Genomic DNA, 24,462 nt, shown 5'->3' with positions numbered 1-24,462 from the left:
TCAGGTCTGTTTGAGTACGCTGAGGGAGAATTTAGCACTGCCAGTGCACCTACCCAGCACGTCTTCCAGACTGTGGGAGGAAACTGGAGCACCCGGAGGAAACCCACGCAGACACGGAGAGAACATGCAGACTCCACACACAGCGATTCAAGCCGGGAATTGAGCTGGGTCCCTGGCGCTTTGAGGCAGCAGTGCCACTGTGCATTGGATGAATAATGGATGCATTGGTTGTAATCTTTCAACATGCCCTAAGTTCTGGAAAGATTCCAATGGATTGGAAATCCATAAAAGAGAAGTCTTGCTATAACTCTACGGGACATTGTTGAGAGTATACCAAGAACAGTTTTGGACTCCTTACATAAAAAAGGATGTACTTAATTGGAGACAATTCAGAGAAAGATCACTCAACTGATCTTTGGAATAAAGGTGTTGTCTAATGAGGAAAAGTTGATCAGGCTGGGCCTACATTCATTGGAGTTTAAAAGAATGGGAATCTGAGGGACTTCACAGAGTAGATATTTTACGAGAAAGGTTAGTGCTAAATATGTAAATTGACGGCTGCCTTCATCATTGATCATATGACGATATTTATCTATGCTGAGAGATAGTTAATAGAACGTAAGTAATGTTTACCAGCAGCCTTTATCAATCCTGGCCAAAAGGAACCTCCTCAAAGACATGCAATGATGATAAGGGAGATGCTGAAAGAATGTTTCCCCCTGTGGGCAGTGTGGAACTAAGGGACAGTCCCCCATGAGCTAGAGGTTGGCTGCTCCTTCTGTATCTGGATACTAGGCTTCCTAACCGAAAGACCACAATCAGTAAGGACAGGTAACGATATCTCCTCCACGATTACTCTCGACACTGGTGCCCCACAAGGCTGTTTCCTCAACCACATAGTATATTCCTTCTACACCTACAACTGTGTGGCCAAATTTCCCTCAAACACGATTTTCAACTTTGTTGATGACACCACTGTGGTGGGTCAGATCTCAAACAATAACAAGACAGAGTACAGGAAAGAGATAGAGAATCTGGATGGTGTGACGACAATAATCTCTCCCTCAATGTCAGTAAAACGAAAGAGAGAGTCATCTATTCAGGAAGACATGCCCCTGTCTACATCAACAGGATGAAAGGGAAATGGTTGAGAGTTTCAAGGTGTCCTGGTCCCTCCACGCTGATGCTGTAGTTAAGAAAGCCCCACCAATGCTTCTACTTTCTCACAAAGCTAAGAAAATTCAGCATATCTGGTGCAACTCTCATCAATTATTACAGATGCACCATAGAAAGAGCCCTTTCTGATTGTATCACAGCTCAGTATGGCTTCTATTACCCTGACCAAGACCGCAAGAAACTACAAAGGGTTGTGAATGCAGTCCTATCCATCACGCAAACCAACTCCTGTCCATTGACTCTGTCCATACTTGCCACTGCCTTGGAAAAGCAGCCAGCATAACAAAGGACCCCGTGCACCCCGGACATTCTCTCTTCCATCGCCCATATGCAAAAATATACTAAAGTCACGTACCAACTGACTCAAGAACAGTTTCTTCCCTGATGCCATCAGACTTCTGAATGGACCTACCTCGCATTAAGTTGATCTTTCTCTACCCTAGCTATGACCGTAACACTACATTCTTCACTCTCTCATTTCCTTCTCTATGAACAGTATGCTTTGTATAGAACGCAAGAAACAATATTTTTCACTGTATCCCAATACGTGACAACAATAAATCCAATCAAAAATGGAGCAGATTTGAGGGGCCGAATGGTCTACTCTTGTTCTTTTTTTTATTTTCTCATTCGCCACTCCCTGTCACACTCCACCCCTGCACCCTTCTCCCTTCAGATCCTCCTTAATAGCTTTATTCATTCCTCAAATAAAGTACATCTTTAACTTGGTGTCACTTTGTCTAACAATGTTCCTGTGGGATAGTTTCCTATGTTAAAGGTGCTATATAAATGTACACTGTTGTTGTCAAAAACTTGGTTTCACAATTTGTTGAATTGCGCAGGAAGAGTCGATTTAACAGCCTGTCTTTTGGAGGTGATGGTTTTGCAGAGACCGGGTTACAATGGTTTTATTGTGTTTGAGACAGAGTTTTAAAGACTGGTTGAAGGCTCGCCCTGATTTTGTGCCCAGCCTTCTGTGTGACTGTTTACCTTGTGGGTACAATACTACCTTATATGGACTCTTAATCCTACTAACTCTGCCGTGTGAGAGAGCGGGAAAAGATGCTGCTCCCTGTAACAAGGGCAGACAAATTACATTTATTCAGTGCTCAGTCATAGGGACAAATCATTAAAACTTTATGTTCATTTAATGGTTGTATTTCTGCACTTTTCCTCAAACCAGTTCCTTCAAGCATTAAAATATTTGCCTTGGGTCACGTGGGGAGGATTTCATAAATTTTCCCATAAAAGGAAATGTGTTTCCACTCGAGTTGCTGACCTGACATTTTGTTTATAAAAACGTGTTCAAAACTTGGAGAAGGTTGTACCGGAGGCTGTAATCCTGAGGCCTCTGGGCCTGGTTTCTGATGACTCAGTTTTTAGTCTTCTGGCCATAAGGATATGGCAAAAGATCCCAGATCTGACCCCAGAGTTTGGCTGAAGCTGAGGTTTGTGCACCGTCAGACTCCAGGGCCCTGAGGGATGAGGGAAAATCTTTGTATTCAGTTAACTATTATTGGGGTGTGAGGGGCAGAGTCTGGGTTAGGAGGAAGGCCTAGTTCAGCCAGGAGCCCTTCCACAGTGGAATAGCGTAATACTTCCTGTTTCAGCTGCCCTTTGAATAAGATCCTGAAGGTGGTGACCTGAATGGTTGGGAGGGGAGGAGTGAGGTTTGTAGGATACTGATATCTGATGAGTATATTTCATACTGGTGAAACACTTGACATCGAATCGCAAAGTGCAGTGATTCTCCGTTCGTGAGTTAGTAAGTCATAGAGTTCTTCAGCCCTTAAGTTGGTAGCAAGCGTTTAAGTACTTCAAAACGTTAGTCTTGGCATGAATCAATTCCAGCCTCCCGGACTTCCTGGATCCACCACAGTTTGCCACAGCAGATGCCATCTCCCTGGCCCTGCATTCAACCCTGGAACACCTAGATAACAAGGACACTTATGTCAGACTCCTATTTATCGACAACAGCTGGGCCTTCAACACTATTCCCCCGAAACTCATCTCCAAACTCTGTGACCTGGGCCTCGGCTCCTCCCTCTGTGACTGGATCCTGAACTTCCTAACTCGCCACAATCAGTAAGGATCGGCAACAACACCACCTCCATGATCATCCTCAACAGCGGTGACCCACAAGGCTGTGTTCCCAGCCCCCTACTGTACTCCTTATACACCTATAACTGTGTGGCCAAATTCCCCTTCAGTTCGATTGTCAAGTTTGCTGACAACACCACTGTAGTGGGTCAGATCTCAAACAATGAAGAGACAGAGAACAGGAATGAGAGAGAGAACCTGGTGAACTGGTGCAGCAACAATAATCTCGAAGGAGATTGTCATCGACTTCAGAAAGTGTAAAGGAGAACATGTCCCTGTCTACATCAATGGCGACGAAGTAGAAAGGGTCGAGAGCTTCAAGTTTTTAGGTGTCCAGATCATCAACAACCTGTCCTGGTCCCCCCCATGCTGACATTATAGTTAAGAAAACTCACCAAAGTCTCTACTTTCTCAGAAGACTTAGGAAATTTGACATGTTCGCTACGACTCTCACCAACTTTTACAGATGCACCATAGAAAGCATTCTTTCTGGTTGTATCACAGCTCGGTCTGGGCTCCTGCTCTGCCCAAGACCGCAAGGAACTACAAAAGGTTGTGAATGTAGCCCAATCCATCACTCAAACCAGCCTCCCATCCATTGACTCTGTCTACACTTCCTGCTGCCTTGGCAAAGCAGCCAGGATAATTAAGGACCCCATGCACCCCGGATATTCTCTCTTCCACCTTCTTCCATTGGGAAAAAGGTACAAAAGTCTGAGATCACGTACCAACTGACTCAAGAACAGCTTCTTCCCTGCTGCTGTCAGACTTTTGAATGGACTTATGTTGCATTAAGTTGATTTTTTTTCTACACCCTAGCTATGACTGTAACACTACATTCTGTACTGTCTCGTTTCCTTCTCTATGAACGGTATACTTTGTATAGTGTGCAAGAAGCAATACTTTTCACTGTATGTTAATACATGTGACAATAGTAAATCAAATCAAACAGCATTGTGATCCGGGTGTATTGATTTACCTTCCTTCATACGTTGTGTTCCTGTCTATTAGAGAAGATTCTACCTGTTCTGTCTGTTGGTGAAGAGTATTGAACCCCTGGTCTGTGAACATGGCAGAGTCTCCAGGAGCTAAAGGTGTATTTCCAGCTGCTGCTGTGAGAAACTTGAGGGAATGGTTAAACCCCCAGAAACTCAATCACAGGCCAGGCCATGACCTCCTATTTGTGCTCCTTCATTGATGGAAGTGACAGCGTGGCAACCATGAACAACACTCATCAACCAGGGACCATTCAGAGCAACATCTGTTTAGCCGGAGGGTGGTTGAACATATCCTTGGAATTTTCATCACATGACTTCCAACCAGCCTCTATCCTGTTTCCTGTGCCATGCTCCTAACATTTTTTACTCAATATGTCCATCCCTATGTTGAGCTATCTTCTCAGCCACATTGAAAAGCCAATAGTCTCTTTATCAATTAGATAATTCTCAACTGCCAGTCAAACAGCCCTTCCCTGATCTCCAATATTTTGATAATTGTTTGGACTGCCCCTTACCCAATGCCCATCTGTTCATCCAAACGTACCCACATTTTTACTTTTACTGGAGCAGTCTATATCTAAATGCAGCAAGACCTGGACAATCCAGGTTTGGGCTGACGAGTGATAAGTAACATTCACAACACGCAAGTGACAGGCAATGACCATCTCCAACAAGAGAAAATCAAACCATTGCCTCTTGACGTTCAGTAGCTTTACCATCGTTGGGGATTACCAATATTAACGTCCTGGGAATTACCAATGCCCAGAAATTGAACTGGACCAGCCATTTAAAAACTCTGGCTGTAAGTGGGAATCCTGTGGCCAGTAACTCACCTCCTGACTCCCCAAAGCCTATCCACCATCCACAAGGTACAAATCAGGAGTGTGATAGAATACTCCCCACTTTGCTGGATGATTGTGGCTCCCAACAACACTCCAGAAGCTTGACACCATCCAGGGCAAAGCAGCCCCGCTTAACTGTCATCCCAGATACATTTCACTCTCTGCACAACTGATGCACAATGGCAACCGTCTTTACCATTTACAAGATGCACTGCAGGAACTCACCTTAAACAAACCCATGACCACTACCATCAAAAGGACAAGGGCAGCAGATACCTGGGAACATCAGCACCTTGAGATTCCCCTCCACGTCACTCACCATCCTGACTTGGAAATTTATCGCCATTCCTTCACTATCATTGGGTCAACTTCCTCCCTAATAGCACTGTAGGTGTACCTACACCACTTGGAATACTGTGGTTGGAGAAGGCAGCTCACCTCTGTATGACCTTGGGGCAGTTAGGGATGGACAAGAACTGTTGGCCTCGCCAGCAACACCCCCCGTCCCATGAATAAATAAAAAAAATCTTCAATCCGCTGAAACCATCAATCCCTGTAAATTCCATTTCCTATAATATTCAGATAGGTTGGTCTGATGTTGTATTGAACCTTTAATCTCTTGGAAATGGGATTAATCACATGGCGTTTATGGAATGACTCTTGTAGAGAACATTGGACCAGAGTATGAATTTAATTGACCCAAGATGACTGACCCATCAAGCTGGACTTGGCTCCTCGAATTGAGTTATTCTCAGTTGTGATAAGGCCCCTGTGCCGATTGGAGGCACCGTTCTCCCCAGTCGGAGTTGGATTGTTGGTTAAATTGCTCCATATTTATTAATAAATAAATATTTAGCACATGGGACATTTCCATTTGTTAATGGCAGCTGTTAGAAGTGACTCACTCAGCGTTTTCAGATTTGTGTTATTGCAATGAAAACTCTTTGGTTAGCCCACCCCCAGCTCCTCCAGTGTCTGGCTACAGATTCCATTCCTTCCTCTTCCCCATATCAGCAGGTGGCTGTCTTGTCTGTGGGCCGGGAGGCATGGGTTCAAACCTCATTCCCGAAATCCGGAATCTTGGCTGACCATGTTGAGGGAGTGCTGTACTGTCTGAGGTTCTGTCTTTCAGATAAAATATTAATCCAAGGTCTCAGTATCGACATGATTGGCCAGTTGGCTTCCTTTGGTGTCGAATAGCTTTTTATGTTTCACTCTTTCCCCCTCAGATGGATGTAAAAGACCAGGGGAGTTTCCCTGATGTCCTGAAGGCAATAAATATCCCACAGTCAATATTGCTAAAACAGATCATCTATCCATTATCTCATTGCTGTTTGTGGGATCTTGCTGTGCTCAAACTACTCCCACATTTCCTACATTATAACAGTGACCACACTTCAAAAGAACGTCATTGCTTGCAAGGTCTTTGGAATATCCTGAGGTTATGAAAATTCCTATAGAAATGCAAGTCATTTTTTCAGAATGGGTTTAATTGCTAGCTTGATGTTGGAGTGACCATGTTGCTGCTGTTTGTGCCTCTCTCTAAGTCTGTTCCTATTCATTCATGGCAGAGAGATGGGTTATTGTTTTCTGTGTGCTGCAGCCGTCACAAGACAGACTGACTGCCACATTTTTTTTCTACTGGTGTTTTGTTTGGGAGTTGGAGACAACATAGCATCGGAATTAGAGTCATTGAGGTTCACAGCATGGAAACAGGCCCTTCAGCCCAACTTGTCCATGCTGCCTTTTATTAAACCCCTGAGCTAATCCCAATTGTCTGCATTTGGCCCATATCCCTCTATACCCATGTAACTATCTAAATGTTTTTTAAAAGACAAAATTGTACCCACCTCTACTATTACCTCTGGCAGCTTGTTCCAGACACTCACCACCCCCTGTGTGGAAAAAATTGCTCCTCTGGACACTCAGCTTAAACCTATGTCCTCTAGTTTTAGCCTCCCCTACCTTTGGGAAAAGATATTGACTATCTAGCTGATCTGTGCCCCTCGTTATTTTATAGACCTCTATAAGATCACCCCTCAGCCTCCTACGCCCAAGAGGAAAAAGTCCCAGTCTATCCAGCCTGTCCTTATAACTCAATCCATCAAGTCCCGGTAGTATCCTAGTAAATCTTTTCTGCACTCTTTCTAGTTTAATAATATCCTTTCTATAATAGGGTGACCAGAATTGCACGCAGTATTCCAAGTGTGGCCTTACCAATGTCTTGTACAACTTCAACAAGACGTCCCAACTCCTGTATTCAATGTTCTGACCGATGAAACCAAGCATGCCGAATGCCTCCTTCACCACTCTGTCCACCTGTGACTCCACTTTCAAGGAGCTATGAACATGTATCCCTAGATCTCTTTGTTCTGTAACTCTCCCCAGTGCCCTACCATTAACTGAGTAAATCCTGCCCTGGTTCAATCGACCAAAATGCATCACCTCACATTTATCTAAATTAAACTCCATCTGCCATTCGTCAGCTCACTGGCCCAATTGATCAAGATCCCGTTGCAATTGGAGATAACTTTCTTCACTGTCCACTATGCCACCAATCTTGGTGTCATCTGCAAACTTACTAACTATACCTCCTATATTCTCATCCAAATCATTAATATAAATGACAAATAACAGTGGACCCAGCACTGATCCCTGAGGCACACCGCTGGTCACAGGCCTCCAGTTTGAAAAACAACTCTCTACAACCACCCTCTGGCTCCGTCAAGAAGCCAATTTTGTATCCATTTAGATACCTCACCCTGGATCCCATGAGATTTAACTTTATGCAACAACCTACCATGCGGTACCTTGTCAAAGGCCTTGCTAAAGTCCATGTAGACAACATCAACTGCACTGCCCACATCTACCTTCTTGGTTACCTCTTCAAAAAACTCAATCAAATTTGTGAGACATGATTTTCCACTCACAAAGCCATGCTGACTGTCCCTAATCAGTCCTTGTGTCTCTAAATGTCTGTAGATTCTGTCTCTCAAAATACCTTCCAACAATTTACCCACCACAGATGTGAGGCTCACTGGCCTGTAGTTCCCAGGCTTTTCCCTGCAGCCCTTTTTAAACAAAGATACAACATTTGCCACTTTCCAATCTTCAGGCACCTCATCCGTGACTATCGATTCAAATATCTCAGCTACGGGGCCCGCAATTTCCTCCCTAGCCTCCCACACTGTCCTGGGATACACTTCATCGCATCCTGGGGATTTATCTAGCTTGATGTGCTTTAAGACTTCCAGCACCACCTCCTCTGCAATATGTACACTCATAAGAACATAAGAACATAAGAAATAGGAGCAGGAGTAGGCCATCTGGCCCTTCGAGCCTGCCCCGCCATTCAATAAGATCATGGCTGATCTGTCGTGGCTCAGTTCCACTTTCCCGCCCTCTCCCCATAACCCTTAATCCCCTCTCTTATCAAAAACCCATCAACCCGCTTCTTAAAAATATTTAGCGAGGCAGCCTCCACCACTTCAACGGGCAGAGAATTCCAGAGATTCACCACCCTTTGAGTGAAGAAGTTCCTCCTCAACTCCGTTCTGAACTGCCCCCCCTTTATCTTGAGGCTGTGCCCCCTAGTCCTACTGTCTTTTTTGAGCGGGAAGAGTCTTTCCACCTCTATCCTATCCATCCCATTCATCATCTTATATGTCTCAATGAGATCTCCCCTCATTCTTCTAAACTCTAACGAGTACAAGCCTAGTTTATTCAGCCTCTCCTCATAGCTCAACCCCCTCAACTCCGGTATCAGCCTAGTAAACCTCCTCTGCACTCCCTCCAAGGCCAAAATATCCTTGCGCAGGTGCGGCGCCCAAAACTGCACACAGTACTCCAGCTGCGGCCTCACCAATGCCCTATACAGCTGCAGCAAGACCTCCCTACTCTTATATTCAATCCCCCTCGCTATGAAGGCCAGCATCCCATTCGCCTTCCTGACCACCTGCTGCACCTGCAGGCTGGGTTTTTGCGACTCATGCACAAGGACCCCGAGGTCCCTCTGCACCGTCGCCTGCTGCAGTTTTTCGCCACGTAAGTAATAGTCCTTCCTACCATTCTTCCTACCAAAGTGGACCACCTCACACTTGCCAACATTAAATTCCTCAAGACATCACTATTAATTGAGCAAACCATTGCCAGGACTATCTGTGGGCAATGAGAGTTATACAGTTAGTAGTGACCCAGCTTATGATAATTGGAGGGTGGCAAATGTTGTGCCTTTGTTCAAGAAGAGCTGCAGGGAAAAGCCTGGGAACTACAGGCCAGTGAGCCCCACATCTGTGGGGGTGGGTAAATTGTTGGAGGGTATTTTGAGAGACAGGATCTACAGGTATTTAGAGACACAAGGACTGATTAGGGACAGTCAGCATGGCTTTGTGAGTGAAAAATCATCTCTCAAAAATTTGATGGAGTTTTTTGAAAAGGTAGATGAGGGCAGTGCAGTTGATGTTGTCTACATGGACTTTAGCAAGGCCTTTGACAAGGTACCGCATGGTAGGTTGTTGCATAAAGTTACGGGATCCGGTGGAGGTATTTAAATGGATACAAAATTGGCTTCTTAACAGAATAAGAAGTCTGACAACACCAGGTTTAAGTCCAACCAATTTATTTGCTAGTAAACTCACAAGCTTTCGGGGTTTGCCCCTTCGTCAGGTGAATGAACCTGGTGTTGTCAGACTTCTTACTGTGTTTATCCCAGTCCAACGCCGGCATCTCCACATCATTCTTAACAGAAGCCAGAAGGTGGTTGTAAAGAGTTGCTTAACTGGAGACCTGTGACCAGCGGTGTGCCTCAGGGGTCAGTGCTGGGCCCACTGTTATTTGTCATTTATATTAATGATTTAGATGAGAACATAGGAGGCATGGTTAGTAAGTCTGCAGATGATACCAAGGTTGGTGGCATAGTGGACAGTGAAGAAAGTTATCTCCAATTGCAACGGGATCTTGATCAATTGGGCCAGTGGGCTGACGAATGGCAGATGGAGTTTAATTTATGTTTAAATGCGAGGTGATGCATTTTGGTAGATTGTTCTGTAACTCCCTACCATTAACTGAGTAAGTACTGCCCTGGTTCAAAGAGATCTAGCGGTACACGTTTCATAGGTCTTTGAAAGTGGAGTCACAGGTGGACAGAGTGGTGAAGAAGGCATTCGGCATGCTTGGTTTCATCAGAACATTGAATACAGGAGTTGGGACGTCTTGTTGAAGTTGTACAAGACATTGGTAAGGCCACACTTGGAATACTGTGTGCAATTCTGGTCACCCTATTATAGAAAGGATATTATTAAACTAGAAAGAGCGCAGAAAAGATTTACTAGGATGCTACCGGGACTTGATGGTTTGAGTTATAAGGAGAGGCTGGATAGACTGCAGTTTTTTCCCCTGGAGCGTAGGAAGCTGAGGGGTGATCTTATAGAGTTCTATAAAATAATGAAGGGCACAGATCAGCTAGATAGTCAATATCTTTTCCCAAAGGTAGGGGAGTTTAAAACTAGAGGGCACAGGTTTAAGGTGAGAGGGGAGAAATACAAAAGTGTCCAGAGGAGCAATTATTTCACAGAGAGTGGTGAGTGTCTGGAATGAGCTGCCAGTAGTTGAAGGGGGTACAATTTTATCTTTTAAAAAGCATTTATTTAGTTACATGGTACAATGGTATAGAGGGATACGGGCCAAATGCTGGCAATTGGGATTAGTTTGGGAGTTTAAAAAAAAGGGGCAAGGACAAATTGGGCCGAATGGCCTGTTTCCATGCTGTAAACCTCTGTGACTCTATCCATCCGTTTGCCCTTGGGGACCCGTGAACTGTTTTCACCTGGCACGGGGCACGTGTTTTTCTTGTTATTTAGCTTCCACATCATATTTAAATTGTTGCTTCTCAATAAACTACTAGCTGTTGCATCACCTGAATCCTCTCCAATGATTAGTTTATTTACACACAACAGTACCTGTATTATATATTAATTAGTTGGTGTAATTCTCTTTGGGAATCTCTTAGATGTGATTAAATGTGATGTAAATACAGTTTTGTTTTCCTTGATTCAATGAATACACAGCAGATGCTCCCAGGGCCTTTCTTCTGAGTTACTTCATTTTATAATATGTGTTAGGTACCACAATATATTACCAGAATTCCTCATTGATTCATTTAGCTTGGTTACTAACTACTGTGCTTTTTTATGTTTAAAACGTAAAAAATTAGTTACATTCATAGAGCACTATTAATGTCCACCAGTCACTCCAAATGCAATTGATGTGACCCGCAGACAGGCTGCGGAGTACAGATGTGCGACCAGCAGACAGGCTGCGGAGTACAGATGTGCGACCAGCAGACGGGCTGCGGAGTACAGATGTGCGACCCGCACACGGGCTGCGGAGTACAGATGTGTGACCCGCAGACGGGCTGCGGAGTACAGATGTGCGACCAGCAGACAGGCTGCGGAGCACAGATGTGCGACCAGCAGACAGGCTGCGGAGTACAGATGTGCGACCCGCAGACGGGCTGCGGAGTACAGATGTGCGACCAGCAGACAGGCTGCGGAGTACAGATGTGCGACCCGCAGGCGGGCTGCGGAGTACAGATGTGCGACCCGCAGACGGGCTGCGGAGTACAGATGTGCGACCCGCAGACGGGCTGCGGAGTACAGATGTGCGACCCGCAGACGGGCTGCGGAGTACAGATGTGCGACCCGCAGACGGGCTGCGGAGTACAGATGTGCGACCCGCAGACGGGCCGCGGAGTACAGATGTGCGACCCGCAGACGGGCCGCGGAGTACAGATGTGCGACCAGCAGACAGGCTGCGGAGTACAGATGTGCGACCAGCAGGCTGTGGCATGCAGATGTAGTGCTGATGTGCTAAAGTGAAAACAGATGGGAAAGGATTTGCTGGAAAGTCCTGGGATCCGTTACCCCCAAGACTAGTGCGGCACCTGAACACAACAAATTCTGTCTTTGTTTTTTTGAAAATCTATATTCCTATTCTGGCATTTGTCTCCAGGAACCTTCTTTCCATTTTCTGTGCAAAATAAAATTCTCACGAATGTTCCCAGTGCAGAACTGAAAAAGTGCTGCAATGTTGGAGACACCATCTAAGTACTATGTAGTCCTTTAAGTGGCTGTAAAAGATCCCAGGATACTATTGGAAGAAGAGCAGAGAAGTTTGCCCCAGTGTCCTGCTTAATATTCATTCCTCAGCCAATCTAGTGATAAACTGGTTGTCATCACTGTTTGAGAGAGTTTGCTGGGCACATATTGCCTGCTGTGTTTACTACATCACAACAGTGGCCACACTTCCAAAAATATACCTCATTAGCTGGGAGCTGCTTGGAATGTGCTCACGTTGAGAGGCGCTGCATAAATGCAAGTACTTTTCATTGTTAAAGCACAGCCCTTCCCCTATCCTGTCTGGATACCCTGAGAGGGTGGCTGCTCCAGATGTGGGGCTATTTCTAGCTCTCTGATTGCGAATTTGGCCCTCGGTCAGTGTGAGAAAGTGAGTCACTCTGAACAGCTGATGGAAAAAGCAGATAGGACAACATTCCATGGCTGTGAGCTTCGATTTGGACTAGATCCCAGCTACACTTCCCCATCAGAGCTCTTCCCTTTAAGTTCAGAAAGTTCAGGCCCTGATCCCAAATCCCTTCCCAGTGAAATACTGAACATTTGACAAAATTGGATTTATTTTTCTCTTTCATGCTATTTGGAAAAGAAATGCACACTTTGACAAAGATCCAATCAGTTAACTCCCTCTCCCTCCCCCCTCACCAGTGGAGCTGTCAGTCCCATGGGTCTCCTCCACACCTAGGGCTAGCTACCGACAGGAGACATCTGCACTTGGTAGTAATGACCATCACCAAAAGTAAAACGTCCAACAACCTCTCATCACTCTTCAGCAACACCAAAACCCCTCCTGCCCCACCAGCAATATCCATGCTCAGCTGATCCTGCCACCACGCAGCACTGTGACTACAATAACAGGGTTATAGAGTCGTAGAGGTTTACAGCATGGAAACAGGCTCTTTGCCTCAACTTGTCCATGTTGCCCTTTTTCCTTTAACCACGAAGCTAGCCCCAATTGCCCGCATTTGGCCCATACCCCTCTATACCCATCTTACCCATGTAACTGTCTAAACGCTTTTTAAAAGACAAAATTGTACCTGTCTCTACTACTACCTCTGGCAGCTTGTCCCAGACACTCACCATCCTCTGTGTGAAAAAATTGCCCCTCTGGACACTTTTGTATTTCTCCCCTCTCACCTTAAACCTGTGCTCCCTAGTTTTAGACTCCCCTACCTTTGGGAAAAGATATTGACTATCTAGCTGATCTGTGCCCCTCATTATTTTATAGACCTCTATAAGGTCACCCCTCAGCCTCCTACGCTCCAGAGAAAAAAGTCTCAGTCTATCCAGCCTCTCCTTATAACTCAATCCATCAAGTCCCAGTAGCATCCTAGTAAATCTTTTCTGCGCTCTTTCTAGTTTAATAATATCCTTTCTATAATAGGGTGACCAGAACTGTACACAGTATTCCAAGTGTAGCCTTACCAATGTCTTGTACAACTTCAACAAGACGTCCCACAGGTCATCTACAATGGGCAGCTCATCTCTTGACTCCTCAACATGTTCAAAAGGGAGTGTGATGGGATACTTGGATAGTGCAGCTGGAGTAATATTGTGACTATATTACCACGTGGAGCTGCTGGCGTTGGCGTGGGGTAAACACAGTAAGAAGTCTGAACACCAGGATAAAGTCCAACAGGTTTATTTGGTAGCAAAAGCCACTAGCTTTCAGAGCGCTGTCCTTTCAGCAGGAGGAGGAGAAGGAGCAGTGCTCCAAAAGCTAGTGGCATTTGCTACCAAATAAACCTGTTGGACTTTAACCTGGTGTTATGAGACTTCTTACTGTGTTTACCCCATGCCAACGCCGGCATCTCCACATCATAATATAGTTATCCAGAGCAGATTTTATTTTTGTTTGTGTAGTGCTGCCATTGATCCCAGTATTCACTATCCTCTTCAGTCACCAACGTGTGCTGGCAGCAGTGAATGCAATCTACAGGATTCACTGCAGCACCTCACCGAGCCCACTGCAGCAGCACCTCACCGAGCCTCCTGCAGCAGCACCTCACCGAGCCTCCTGCAGCAGCACCTCACCGAGCCTCCTGCAGGCAGCACCTCACTGAGCCTCCTGCAGGCAGCACCTCACCGAGCCTCCTGCAGGCAGCACCTCACTGAGCCTCCTGCAGCAGCACCTCACCGAGCCTCCTGCAGCAGCACCTCACCGAGCCTCCTGGGACAGCACCTCACCGAGCCTCCTGCAGGCAGCACCTCACAGATCTATCTGTCTGCCACCTGGAAGGGCAGCAGACACATGAGAACACTCATCAAGCAAGGTCCCCTCCAAATCTTGCACTATCCTGATTTAGAACTACATCACCGTTCCTTCACTGTCACTAAGTCAAAATCCTGGAACTCCCCCTTCCTCCCTGTAGCACTGTTGGTGTATCCACACCACGTGGACTGCAGCAGTTCAGGAAGGTTGTTCACCACCACCCTGGCCACCAGCCTTGGTACCTTCTTCCACAAACACAGGATGATAGCACAAAGGCTGAAGGGCCACCTCTCACAATTCCAACTGATATCCCTATTTCAGAGGTCTTCCGGAATCTGCTCAACAGGTTTCCCGTTGAGAAATGAGCATGAGTTCCTAGCTGCTCTGAGCTCCACACTGTCCTTGAGTTCATTGAGCATTATGGTGCTCAGTCTCGAAAGGAGAGAAAGCAGCAAACACATACAAAACATTTAATTCACCAAATTTTGTGATGTTGATGTTTGTTTTTGCAGAAATGCATTGTGTTTGACAAATCACCAGTTATACTCCCCTTCCCAGTTCCCTCGAATACAAATGTACAGCATGCTGCAGAATGTGGGAGGGCAGGAACTTGTAATTCTGCTGCTTGGGTCATTGTTCATTATATATTCATTGTGTTTAAATGTAGGCAGATGGCAGGCACTAACTGGGCATTCACTTATACCCCTATATATACCCCTGTATATAGTGGTTAGGAGGTGCTTGTTGTTATTCTGCAAATAATAAATGCTTATATGAAGTGTGTAAAGATTGGTTCCAGTTCTATTCGTCACCTGGTTTAAAACAATATGAAAGAAGTTGTTTTCTGTACAGAATGATAACCATCCATTGACACTGCCTACACTCCCCGCTGCCTCGGCAAAGCAGCCAGCATAATTAGGGACCCCACGCACCCCGGACATTCTCTTTTTCACCTTCCTTCAGGAAAAAGATATAAAAGTCTGAGATCACATCCCAACCGGCTCAAGAACAGCTTCTTCCCTGCTGCTGTCAGACTTTTGAATGGACCCACCTCGCATGAAGCTGATCTTTCTCTACACCCTCGCTGTGACTGTAACACTACATTCTGCACTCTCTTGTTTCCTTCTCTATGAACAGTATGCTTTGTCTGCGTAGCGTGCAAGAAACAATACATTTCACTGTAAATACATATGACAATAATAAATCAAATCAAATAGAACTGTGAAATGAGTTATCAGGAATTGACATTCAGGCAGGCAATGGATAATTCAGATAATCGGATAAGTCTCTGGGATTGAGGGATAAGACGAGGAAAGAACAAAAGATCTGGTCCTTTTAGGACAGTTGACAGTACTTTGTAATAGGTTAATTAACCAACAGATTAAATTGAAATGCCATTCCTGTTACCTAGGCAAACACATCTATTAGAAAATTCTATAAGCTGTAAATAGATCATTGTCAATTGTAGATATGACACCGGCATCTACACAACATTCTGAAGGATTATCCCGGTAATCTCGGGCACAAAAACCAGGATAAACGTAACCTGGTGCGTTCTCTCTTCCCAAGGCAGGCAGATTTTCCACACCATATAATCTGCTCATCAATGTTCAGCTTTAGTCCTCATCTAAGCTTTGAGTAAAGTTTATTTATTAGTCACAAGTAGGTTTACATTAATACTGTAATGAAGTTACTGTGAAAATCCCCTAGTCGCTACACTTGGGCACCTGTTTGGGTACGCTGAGGGAGAATTTAACATGGCCAGTGCACCTAACCAGCACACGCGAGTTACGGAGGTTTACAGCCCTTCAGCCTAACTTGTCTGTGCCACCCTTTTTTTAAAACCCCTAAGCTAATGCCAGTTGCCCGTGTGTGGTCTATATCGCTCTAAACCCGTCGTGCCCATGTAACTATTTCAATGCATTTTAAAAGACAAAATTGTACTACTACTACTACCTCTGGCAGCTTGTTCCAAACACCTGTGTGAAAAAATTGCCCCTCTGGACACTTCTATATCTCTCCCCTCTCACCTTAAACCTATGCCCTCTAGTTTTAGACTCCCCTACCTTTGGATTGTGGGAGGAAACAGGAGGGAAAACACACAGACACGGGGAGAACGTGCAGACTCCACACAGACAGTGACCCGAGCCAGGAATCGAATCCAGGTCCCTGGTGCTGTGAGGCAACAGTGCTAACCACTGTGCTGCCATGCCACCCTGAGACTTGAGCTATCTATGCATGAAGGCATTTAAGTCAGAGGTGAGTAATTGCTGTCCATATGAAGGCATCATTTGACCAAGTAATAGACCAAGCAAAAGCTGGGGTCAATGGGGATCAAAAGGAAAACATTCTCTGCCTGAAGTCTACCTGTTGCAAGAGAGGATGGTTGAGATTGTTGGAGAACAAGCCAGATATCTCAATTACTTGGGAAAGATCCTCAGGCAAACTATCCTTCACTGCCTTATTAATGATCTTCCCTTTGCCCTGAGTTCAGAAGTGGGACTGGGATTTGACAATTCTACTTTTCATCTCTGTTCACAACTACTGCAAAAAAGAAGCAACTCAACCCAGCCTAGAGCAGGACTTGGTTAACACTGAGGATCTGGCGACAAAATGACCTTCTCCCCCAGCCTCAGTGGAATGTATGTTACAGAGTTCCTGACAATGCACCTTGGGGGTCACCCATTGAGTGGAAGCTGAACTGAAGATATGTGAGCATTGTGGCTACATGAGCAGGGCAGTGGCTGGGTATTCTGTGACAAGTGAGTCACCTACTGATGCCTAAAAGCATCTCCATCATCAACAAGGCTCAAGTCAGAACTGTGATTGAATAATCGCGATATGTGGTCATCTATCTCTTTCAGCCCTCACCTGTTGCTCTCCTGTCTGCTTCTGAAGGCCCTGACACTGGGCTATCGTTTCAGTGGTATCCTACACGATTTTCCCCAAATTGTTTGTTTTACTTCTGTGACCCTGGACTGTGATCCCAGGTGGCATCACAGACAAACAAGAGCAAATCTTGCCCAATGTCTAATTTGTGCACTCCAGTAAGGGCTAAACTAAATCCCAACAATCGCACCGAGTATTGGCCCAACCTTGCTCATAAAGTTTATTCGTTAGTCAGAAGTAGGCTTACATTAACACTGCAATGAAGTTGCTGTGAAAATCCCCTAGTCGCCACACTTGGGTACGTTGAGGGAAAATTTAGCATACCCAATGCACCTAACTAGTATGCCTTTTAGATTGTGGGAGAATATCCAGAGGAAACCCACGGAGACACGGGGAGAATGTGCAGACTCCGCACAGGCCGGGAATCAAATCTGGGTCCCTGGCGCTGTGAGGCAGCAGTGTTAACCACTGTGCCACTATTATATCCCATGTAGCTCAGTTCCACCCAGGTGTTATCAACATTGAGTAGACCTGCTTTCCAATGGCTTGCTGGGGAACTGGCTTTCTGCCAAAGAAAGAAAACAGCCTCAAAGCCGGAGGATGAGTATCGCTTGGTGATCCCACTGTCTTCTGACAGCTTAATTTTGCATAGAAAATGACAATAGCAATGATGAACTTGTCAGACTTACCAGGGCCTGCAGTCAGGAGACCCAGTGAAACCTACAAAATGTATAACATCACTTCCTAGTATCTAATAGTGGACAGTATATTTGCTCCATATAGATCTTTGCCTCCATCATCTACAAGGCACAAGTCATACGTGTAATGGAATACTGCCTACTTACCTGGATGAGTACAGCTCCAACAACACTCAAGAAGCTCAGTACCATCCAGGGCAAGGCAACCTGTTTGATTGGCATCCCAGCCCAGAATATGTAAGGAAGTGGCCTTAGAAATAGTAGATCGATTAGCGGTAATTTTCCAAAATGTTTTGGACTCTGGACTGGTTCCTACAGGTTGGAGGGTAGCTATTGTAAGCCCGCTATTCAAAAGGAAGTAGAGAGAAAACACAGAACTATAGACCAGTGAGCCTAACGTCGGTACTGGGGAAGTTTACTAGAGTCCATTATCAATATCTTATCAAGATTTCATATCTTAGCATTTGGAGAACAGTGGTATAATCAAACAAAGTCGATACAGGTTTACACAGGGGAAATTGTGCTTGATCAATCTATTGGAATTCTTTGAGGATGTAACAAGTTGACCAAGGGTAACCAGCGGATGTGGTTTATTTAGCCTTTCAGAAAGTTTTCAAGATCTCACATAGCAGAATACTCTGCAAAGTTAAAGCAGATGGGACTGTGGGTAGTGTCTTGAGATAGATAGAAAGCTGGTTAGCGGATGGGAAACAAAGAGTTGGCATAAACAGTTATTTTTCCCACTGGCAGGCAGTGACTGGTGGGGTATTGCAGGGATCTGTGCTTGGACCTCAACTGTCAAATTATATATTAATGATTTGGAAGAGGGAACTGAATGTATTATCTCCAAATTTGCATATGATACAAAGTTGGGTGGGAGGGTGAGCTGTGAAGAGGATGCAGAGATGTTTCAGTGTGATTTGGACAGGCTGAGTGTGTGGGTATCTGCATGGCAGATGCAGTGTAACGTGGATAAATACGAGGTTATCCACTTTGGGAGCAATAATAGGAAGACAGATTATTACTTGAACGGATGAAGTGGATACTCAGAGACCTTGGTGTCTTCATGCATCAGTCACTGAAAGTAAGGATGACCCTGGTAAGTCAGGCAGTGAAGAAGGCAACTGGTATGTTGGCCTTCATAGTGAGAGGATTTGAGTATAGGGAATGGGGGTGATTTGCTGCAATTGTACAGGGTGTTGGTGAGGCAACACCTGGAGTATTGTGAGCAGTTTTGGTGTCCTTATCTGAGGAAGGATATCTTTGCTATAGAGGGAGCACAGCAAAGGGTTACCAGGCTGATTCCTGGGATGGCAGAACTGCCTCTCTCTCTTTCTCTCCCTCTGGTTCTTTCTTTCTCTCTCCCTCTGGTTCTTTCTTTCTCTCTCCCTCTGGTTCTTTCTCTCTCTCCCTCTGGTTCTTTCTTTCTCTCTCCCTCTGGTTCTTTCTTTCTCTCTCCCTCTGGTTCTTTCTTTCTCTCTCCCTCTGGTTCTTTCTTTCTCTCTCTGGTTCTTTCTGGTTCTTTCTCTTTTTTTTTCTCTCTCTCTGGTTCTTTCTCTCTCTCTCTCTGGTTCTTCTTTCTTTCTCTCTCTGGTTCTTCTCTCTCTCTCTCTCTCGTTCTCTCTCTTTCTCCCTCTCTAGTTATGTCTCTCACTGGTTCTTTCTTTCTCTGTCTCTTTCTCTCTCTCTCTCTCTCTCTGGTATTTTCTTTCTCTCTTCTGTCTCTCTGGTTCTTTCTCTCTCTCTCTGGCTCTCTCTCTGATTCTTTCTTTCTCTCTCTCTGGTTCTTTCTTTCTCTCTCTCTCTCTGGTTCTTTCTTTCTCTCTCTCTCTCTCTGGTTCTTTCTCTTTTTCTCTCTCTCTCTCTTTGGTTCTTTCTCTCTCTCTCTGGTTCTTTCTCTTTTTCTCTCTCTCTGGTTTCTCTCTTTCTCTGTCACTCTGGTTCTTTCTCTCTTTCTCTCTCTCTGATTCTTTCTTTCTCTCTCTCCGGTTCTTTCTTTCTCTCTCTCTGGTTCTTTCTCTTTTTCTCTGTCTCTCTCTTTGGTTCTTTCTCTCTCTCTCTCTGGTTCTTTCTTTCTCTCTCTCTCTGGTTCTTTCTGTCTCTCTGTCTCTGTGTGTGTCTCTCTCTCTCTGTCTCTCTCTCTGGTTCTGTCTCTCTCTCTTTGTGTCTCTCTCTCTCTGTCTCCCTGTGTCTCTCTCTCTCTGTCTCCCTGTGTGTGTCTCTCTCTGTCTCCCTGTGTCTCTCTCTCTGTCTCTCTCTCTCTTTCTGTGTCTCTCTCTCTCTGTCTGTCTGTCTGTCTCTCTCTCTGTGTCTCTCTCTCTGACTCTCTCTCTCTTTCTGTGTCTCTCTCTCTGTGTCTGTCTCTCTCTCTCTCTCTCTGTCTGTCTCTCTCTGACTCTCTCTCTCTCTCTGTGTGTCTCTCTCTCTCTCTGTCTCTCTCTCTCTCTCTCTGTGTCTCTCTCTCTGTCTCTGTGTGTGTCTCTCTCTCTCTCTCTGTGTCTCTCTCTGTGTCTCTCTCTCTGTCTCTCTGTGTGTCTCTCTCTGTGTCTCTCTCTCTCTCTCTCTGTGTCTCTCTCTGTGTCTCTCTCTCTCTCTCTCTGTGTCTCTCTATCCTGTTTACCCTGCTCTGGTTGGTTGGTGTGTTGCTGTGTTATTTTTTGGATGTGTTTTTGGGAGAGGATCAGAGGGTGTGGGATGTGAAGGAGAGAGAGTCACACACAGGGAATGAGAGGCAGTCAGAGTCCCGCTCCGGGATGTTCACCCACCGGATTTAACGGCAGCATTTAGACCAGGAGCCGGGATGAAGTTCCGCAGCGGCCGGGCTGTGGTAAGATTCAACCGGGACCGGCCCTTTCTTCACCCCCCCCCCCAGCACCCCCACCCCCAACACCCCCCCCAACACCCCCCCAGCCCTGTAATCTTCACTTCGACTGAGGGCTGTTCCCCATTACACTGCGGCCTGGCCTGGGGGGGGGGGGGTCTGTGTTGGACTGGGGGGGGGGTGGTCTGGGGTGGGTGGTCCGGTCTGGGGGGGGTGGTCTGTGTTGGACTGCGGGGGGTGGTGTGGGGTGGGTGGTCTGGTCTGGGGAGGGTGGTCTGTGTTGGACTGCGGGGGGTGGTGTGGGGTGGGTGGTCCGGTCTGGGGGGGGTGGTCTGTGTTGGACTGGGGGGGGGGGGTGGTGTGGGGTGGGTGGTCCGGTCTGGGGGGGGTGGTCTGTGTTGGACTGGGGGGGGGGGGGTGGTGTGGGGTGGGCGAGTCTCTGATCTCGGTTTGTTGGGACGTTCCTGTCCACTGGGTAAATGGGTTGATGTAGATTCACATTCTAACCCAGGGACAATGAACGAAAATACTGTCCCCTCTGCTTGTGTTGAGACTTCATTAGTTTCCTGAGTGAGGGGACTTGTTACTTCCCCGGTCTTGAATGATTGGAGTTACTGCAGTCACTGTCGTTCTCAGTCTGGAGCTTGACAATTTTGAATGCTGATTTGTCTGAGATTTGGCTATCTGTTGACTAAGAAATGGGGCTAGTGAGCATTGCAGATCTGTGCTGGAGTGTTTCCAACTGTCGGTTACATTTGTAGAACAAGCCAGAAATCTGGAACAAGAAATGACACACAAGGAAACTAGGATCAAAAGTTTTCAATTAAATTTCACGGCTTAAGGGGCAATGCATCAAGTTCCTCCTTTTGCCGTTCTACAGAAATGCAGTTCTGACCAAGGCAAGTTTTGGCAGCTAGTGACTCCACTTCTGAAAGGATAGAATCCAAGTCATTGAGATTTACAGCATGGAAACAGACCCTTTGGCCCAACTTGCCCATGTCCCCCTTTTTTAAATCCCTAAGCTAATCTCAATTGCCTGCATTTGGCCCATATCCTTCTATACCCATTGTACCCATGTAACTGTCTAAAGGCTTTTTAGAAGATATAATTGTACCCACCTCTACTACTGCCTCTGGCAGTTTGTTCCAGATACCACCCTCTGTGTAAAAAAAATTGCTCCTCTGGACACTTTTGTATCTCTCCCCTCTCACCTTAAACCTGTGCCGTCTCGTTTTAGACTCCCCTACCTTTGGGAAAAGATGCTGACTATCTATCTTGTCTATGGCTTCATTATTTTATAGACCTCTATAAGATCACCCCTCAGCCTCCTACACTCCAGAGACAAAAGTCGCAGTCTATCCAGCCTCTCCTTATAACTCAATCCATCAAGTCCCAGTAGCATCCTAGTAAATCTTTTCTGCGCTCTTTCTATTTTAATAATATCCTTTCTATAATAGGGTGACCAGAACTGTACACAGTATTCCAAGTGTGGCCTTACCAATGTCTTGTACAACTTCAACAAGACGTCCCAACTCCTGTATTCAATGTTCTGACTGATGAAACCAAGCATGCCGAATGCTTTCTTCACCACTCTGTCCACCTGTGACTCCACTTTCAAGGAGCTATGAACATGTACCCCGAGATCTCTTTGTTCTGTAACTCTCGCCAGTGCCCTGCCATTAACTGAGTAAGTCCTGCCCTGGTTCAATCTACCAAAATGCATCACCTCACATTTATCTAAATTAAACTCCATCTGCCATTTGTCAGCCCACTGACCCAATTGATCAAGATCCCGTTGCAATCTGAGATAACTTTCTTCACTGTCCACTGTGCCACCAATCTTGGTGTCATCTGCAAACTTACTAACCATGTCTCCTATATTCTCATCCAAATCATTAATTTAAATGACAAATAACAGTGGGTCCAGCACTGATCCCTGAGGCACACCACTGGTCACAGGCCTCCAGTTCGAAACACAATCCTCTACAACCACCCTCTGCAATGCCGGCATCTCCACATTTGTCAAGAAGCCAATTTTATATCCATTTAGATACCTCACCCTGGATCCCGTGAGATTTAACTTTATGCAACAACCTACCATGCGGTACCTTGTCAAAGCTGCTACTTCAAACCAGCTTTCCATCGGGAACAATTAGATTGTGAGCAGCAACCTGCCTGAAAGGCCAGCCTATAGAGGCATCTTTTTAAAAAGCTCACTCCCTGAATGTGAGTGTCAGTGGTAAGACCAGCATTTATTGCCTGCCCTTCACTGCCATTTGAGAAACCAATGTTGGCCTTCTCATTGAACCACAATAGTCTTTCTCAGTAAAGATGCACCCAGTTCCAAAAGCTGATGTAGTGATGATAAAGGAATGGCTGATCTAAATCCACGTCAGGAACATGATGGTGTTCCTTTGTATCCAGTGGTGGACCACATGCTTGGAAGTTTTTATTGCTGTCAGAGTCACAGTGTTGATTTGGTCCAGTCCGTATCGGTCACTCTGAGTGAACGTCCTGGTGTCAGTGTGAAGACATCATTAATGAAGCATTTTAAATACTCTGTCTATCATTGAATGCTAAAGATTCCTTAACACTGATTAGACATAGTCCAGCAGTTTAGCATGGGTGGTCAACAGTATTTGTTCATGGATTGGTATTGTTACTGGACTGATGATCCAGAGAAAAGAGCTGAAATCCAACCCTGATAGTCAAGGAATTTACATTCAAATCATTCAAAAATAATGAAATAAATTGAAGGCGTGTCTCAGTAACACAGATAACAAAACAACCTTCACAATATGTACTGGGAGGGTGTTTCAGGTCAACCTACCTGCACTCGGGGTGGGGGCAAATAAGAGCTGCTGGGAGTAAGAAGATGAGGCAGGAGGATAGTTGTTTGCAGTTAGTGGATTCGGTTTAGAGGAGCACTAACGTTGGAATGGAGAGAGTGAGTAGAAATGAGAACATAAGAAATAGGAGCAGGAGTAGGCCAACTAGCCCTTCGAGCCTGCCCCGCCATTCAATAAGATCATGGCTGATCTGTCGCTGCTCAGTTCCACATTCCCGCCCTCTCCCCATAACCCTTAATCCCCTCTCTTATCAAAAACCCATCAACCCGCGTCTTAAAAATATTTAGCGAGGCAGCCTCCACCACTTCAACGGGCAGAGAATTCCAGAGATTCACCACCCTTTGAGTGAAGAAGTTCTTCCTCAACTCCGTTCTAAATGATCTCCATCATGTGGGTCTTCTTCCTGTAGATAAATTGGCAAGTTCAATGCCAGAGGCTGAGATGCTTGGAACACAATCCCTCCCTAACAGCACTATGGCTGCACCTACACCTCAGGGACTGCAGCATTTCAAGAAGGCAGCTCACTACTACCTTTTCAAGGGCAATTAGGGATGGGCAATAAATGCTGGCCTAGCCAGCCGCACCCACATCCTGAATAATTAAATTGTGTTCTTGCTCCCTGAGTGTAAGATAAAAAGATCAATCCAATCATGAAATCTCTCTGGTTAAAGAGCCGTTACTTTAATAGCTGGTGCTGTGAGTCTTGTTGCCAGTTCAGTCTTATCACCTCCATTTCCAGTCGACACC

At 45.6% G+C, this 24,462-nt stretch overlaps 1 protein-coding gene across 2 annotated transcripts in view; it reads left to right on the top strand.

Annotated features, from left to right (window-relative positions):
• Nucleotides 1-24,462, top strand: part of LOC145357395 (unconventional myosin-Ic-like) — a 145,970-nt gene that overhangs the window by 41,523 nt on the left and 79,985 nt on the right. The window contains exon 1 of one of the 2 annotated variants that reach the window (XM_080210717.1): nucleotides 20,634-20,872. The exons of the other annotated variant lie outside the window; for it this stretch is intronic. Coding sequence (XP_080066843.1) covers nucleotides 20,846-20,872 — 27 coding nt within the window. The 5' untranslated portion in view covers nucleotides 20,634-20,845. Of the gene's footprint in view, nucleotides 1-20,633; nucleotides 20,873-24,462 lie in introns of those variants that run through there. 2 annotated transcript variants of the gene reach the window in all.

The sequence above is a fragment of the Carcharhinus amblyrhynchos genome, chromosome 23 (genome assembly GCF_965287045.1).
Source record: "Carcharhinus amblyrhynchos chromosome 23, sCarAmb.v2.hapA, whole genome shotgun sequence".
Lineage (NCBI taxonomy): Eukaryota > Metazoa > Chordata > Chondrichthyes > Carcharhiniformes > Carcharhinidae > Carcharhinus > Carcharhinus amblyrhynchos.
This window is presented reverse-complemented; position numbering and strand designations above follow the sequence as displayed.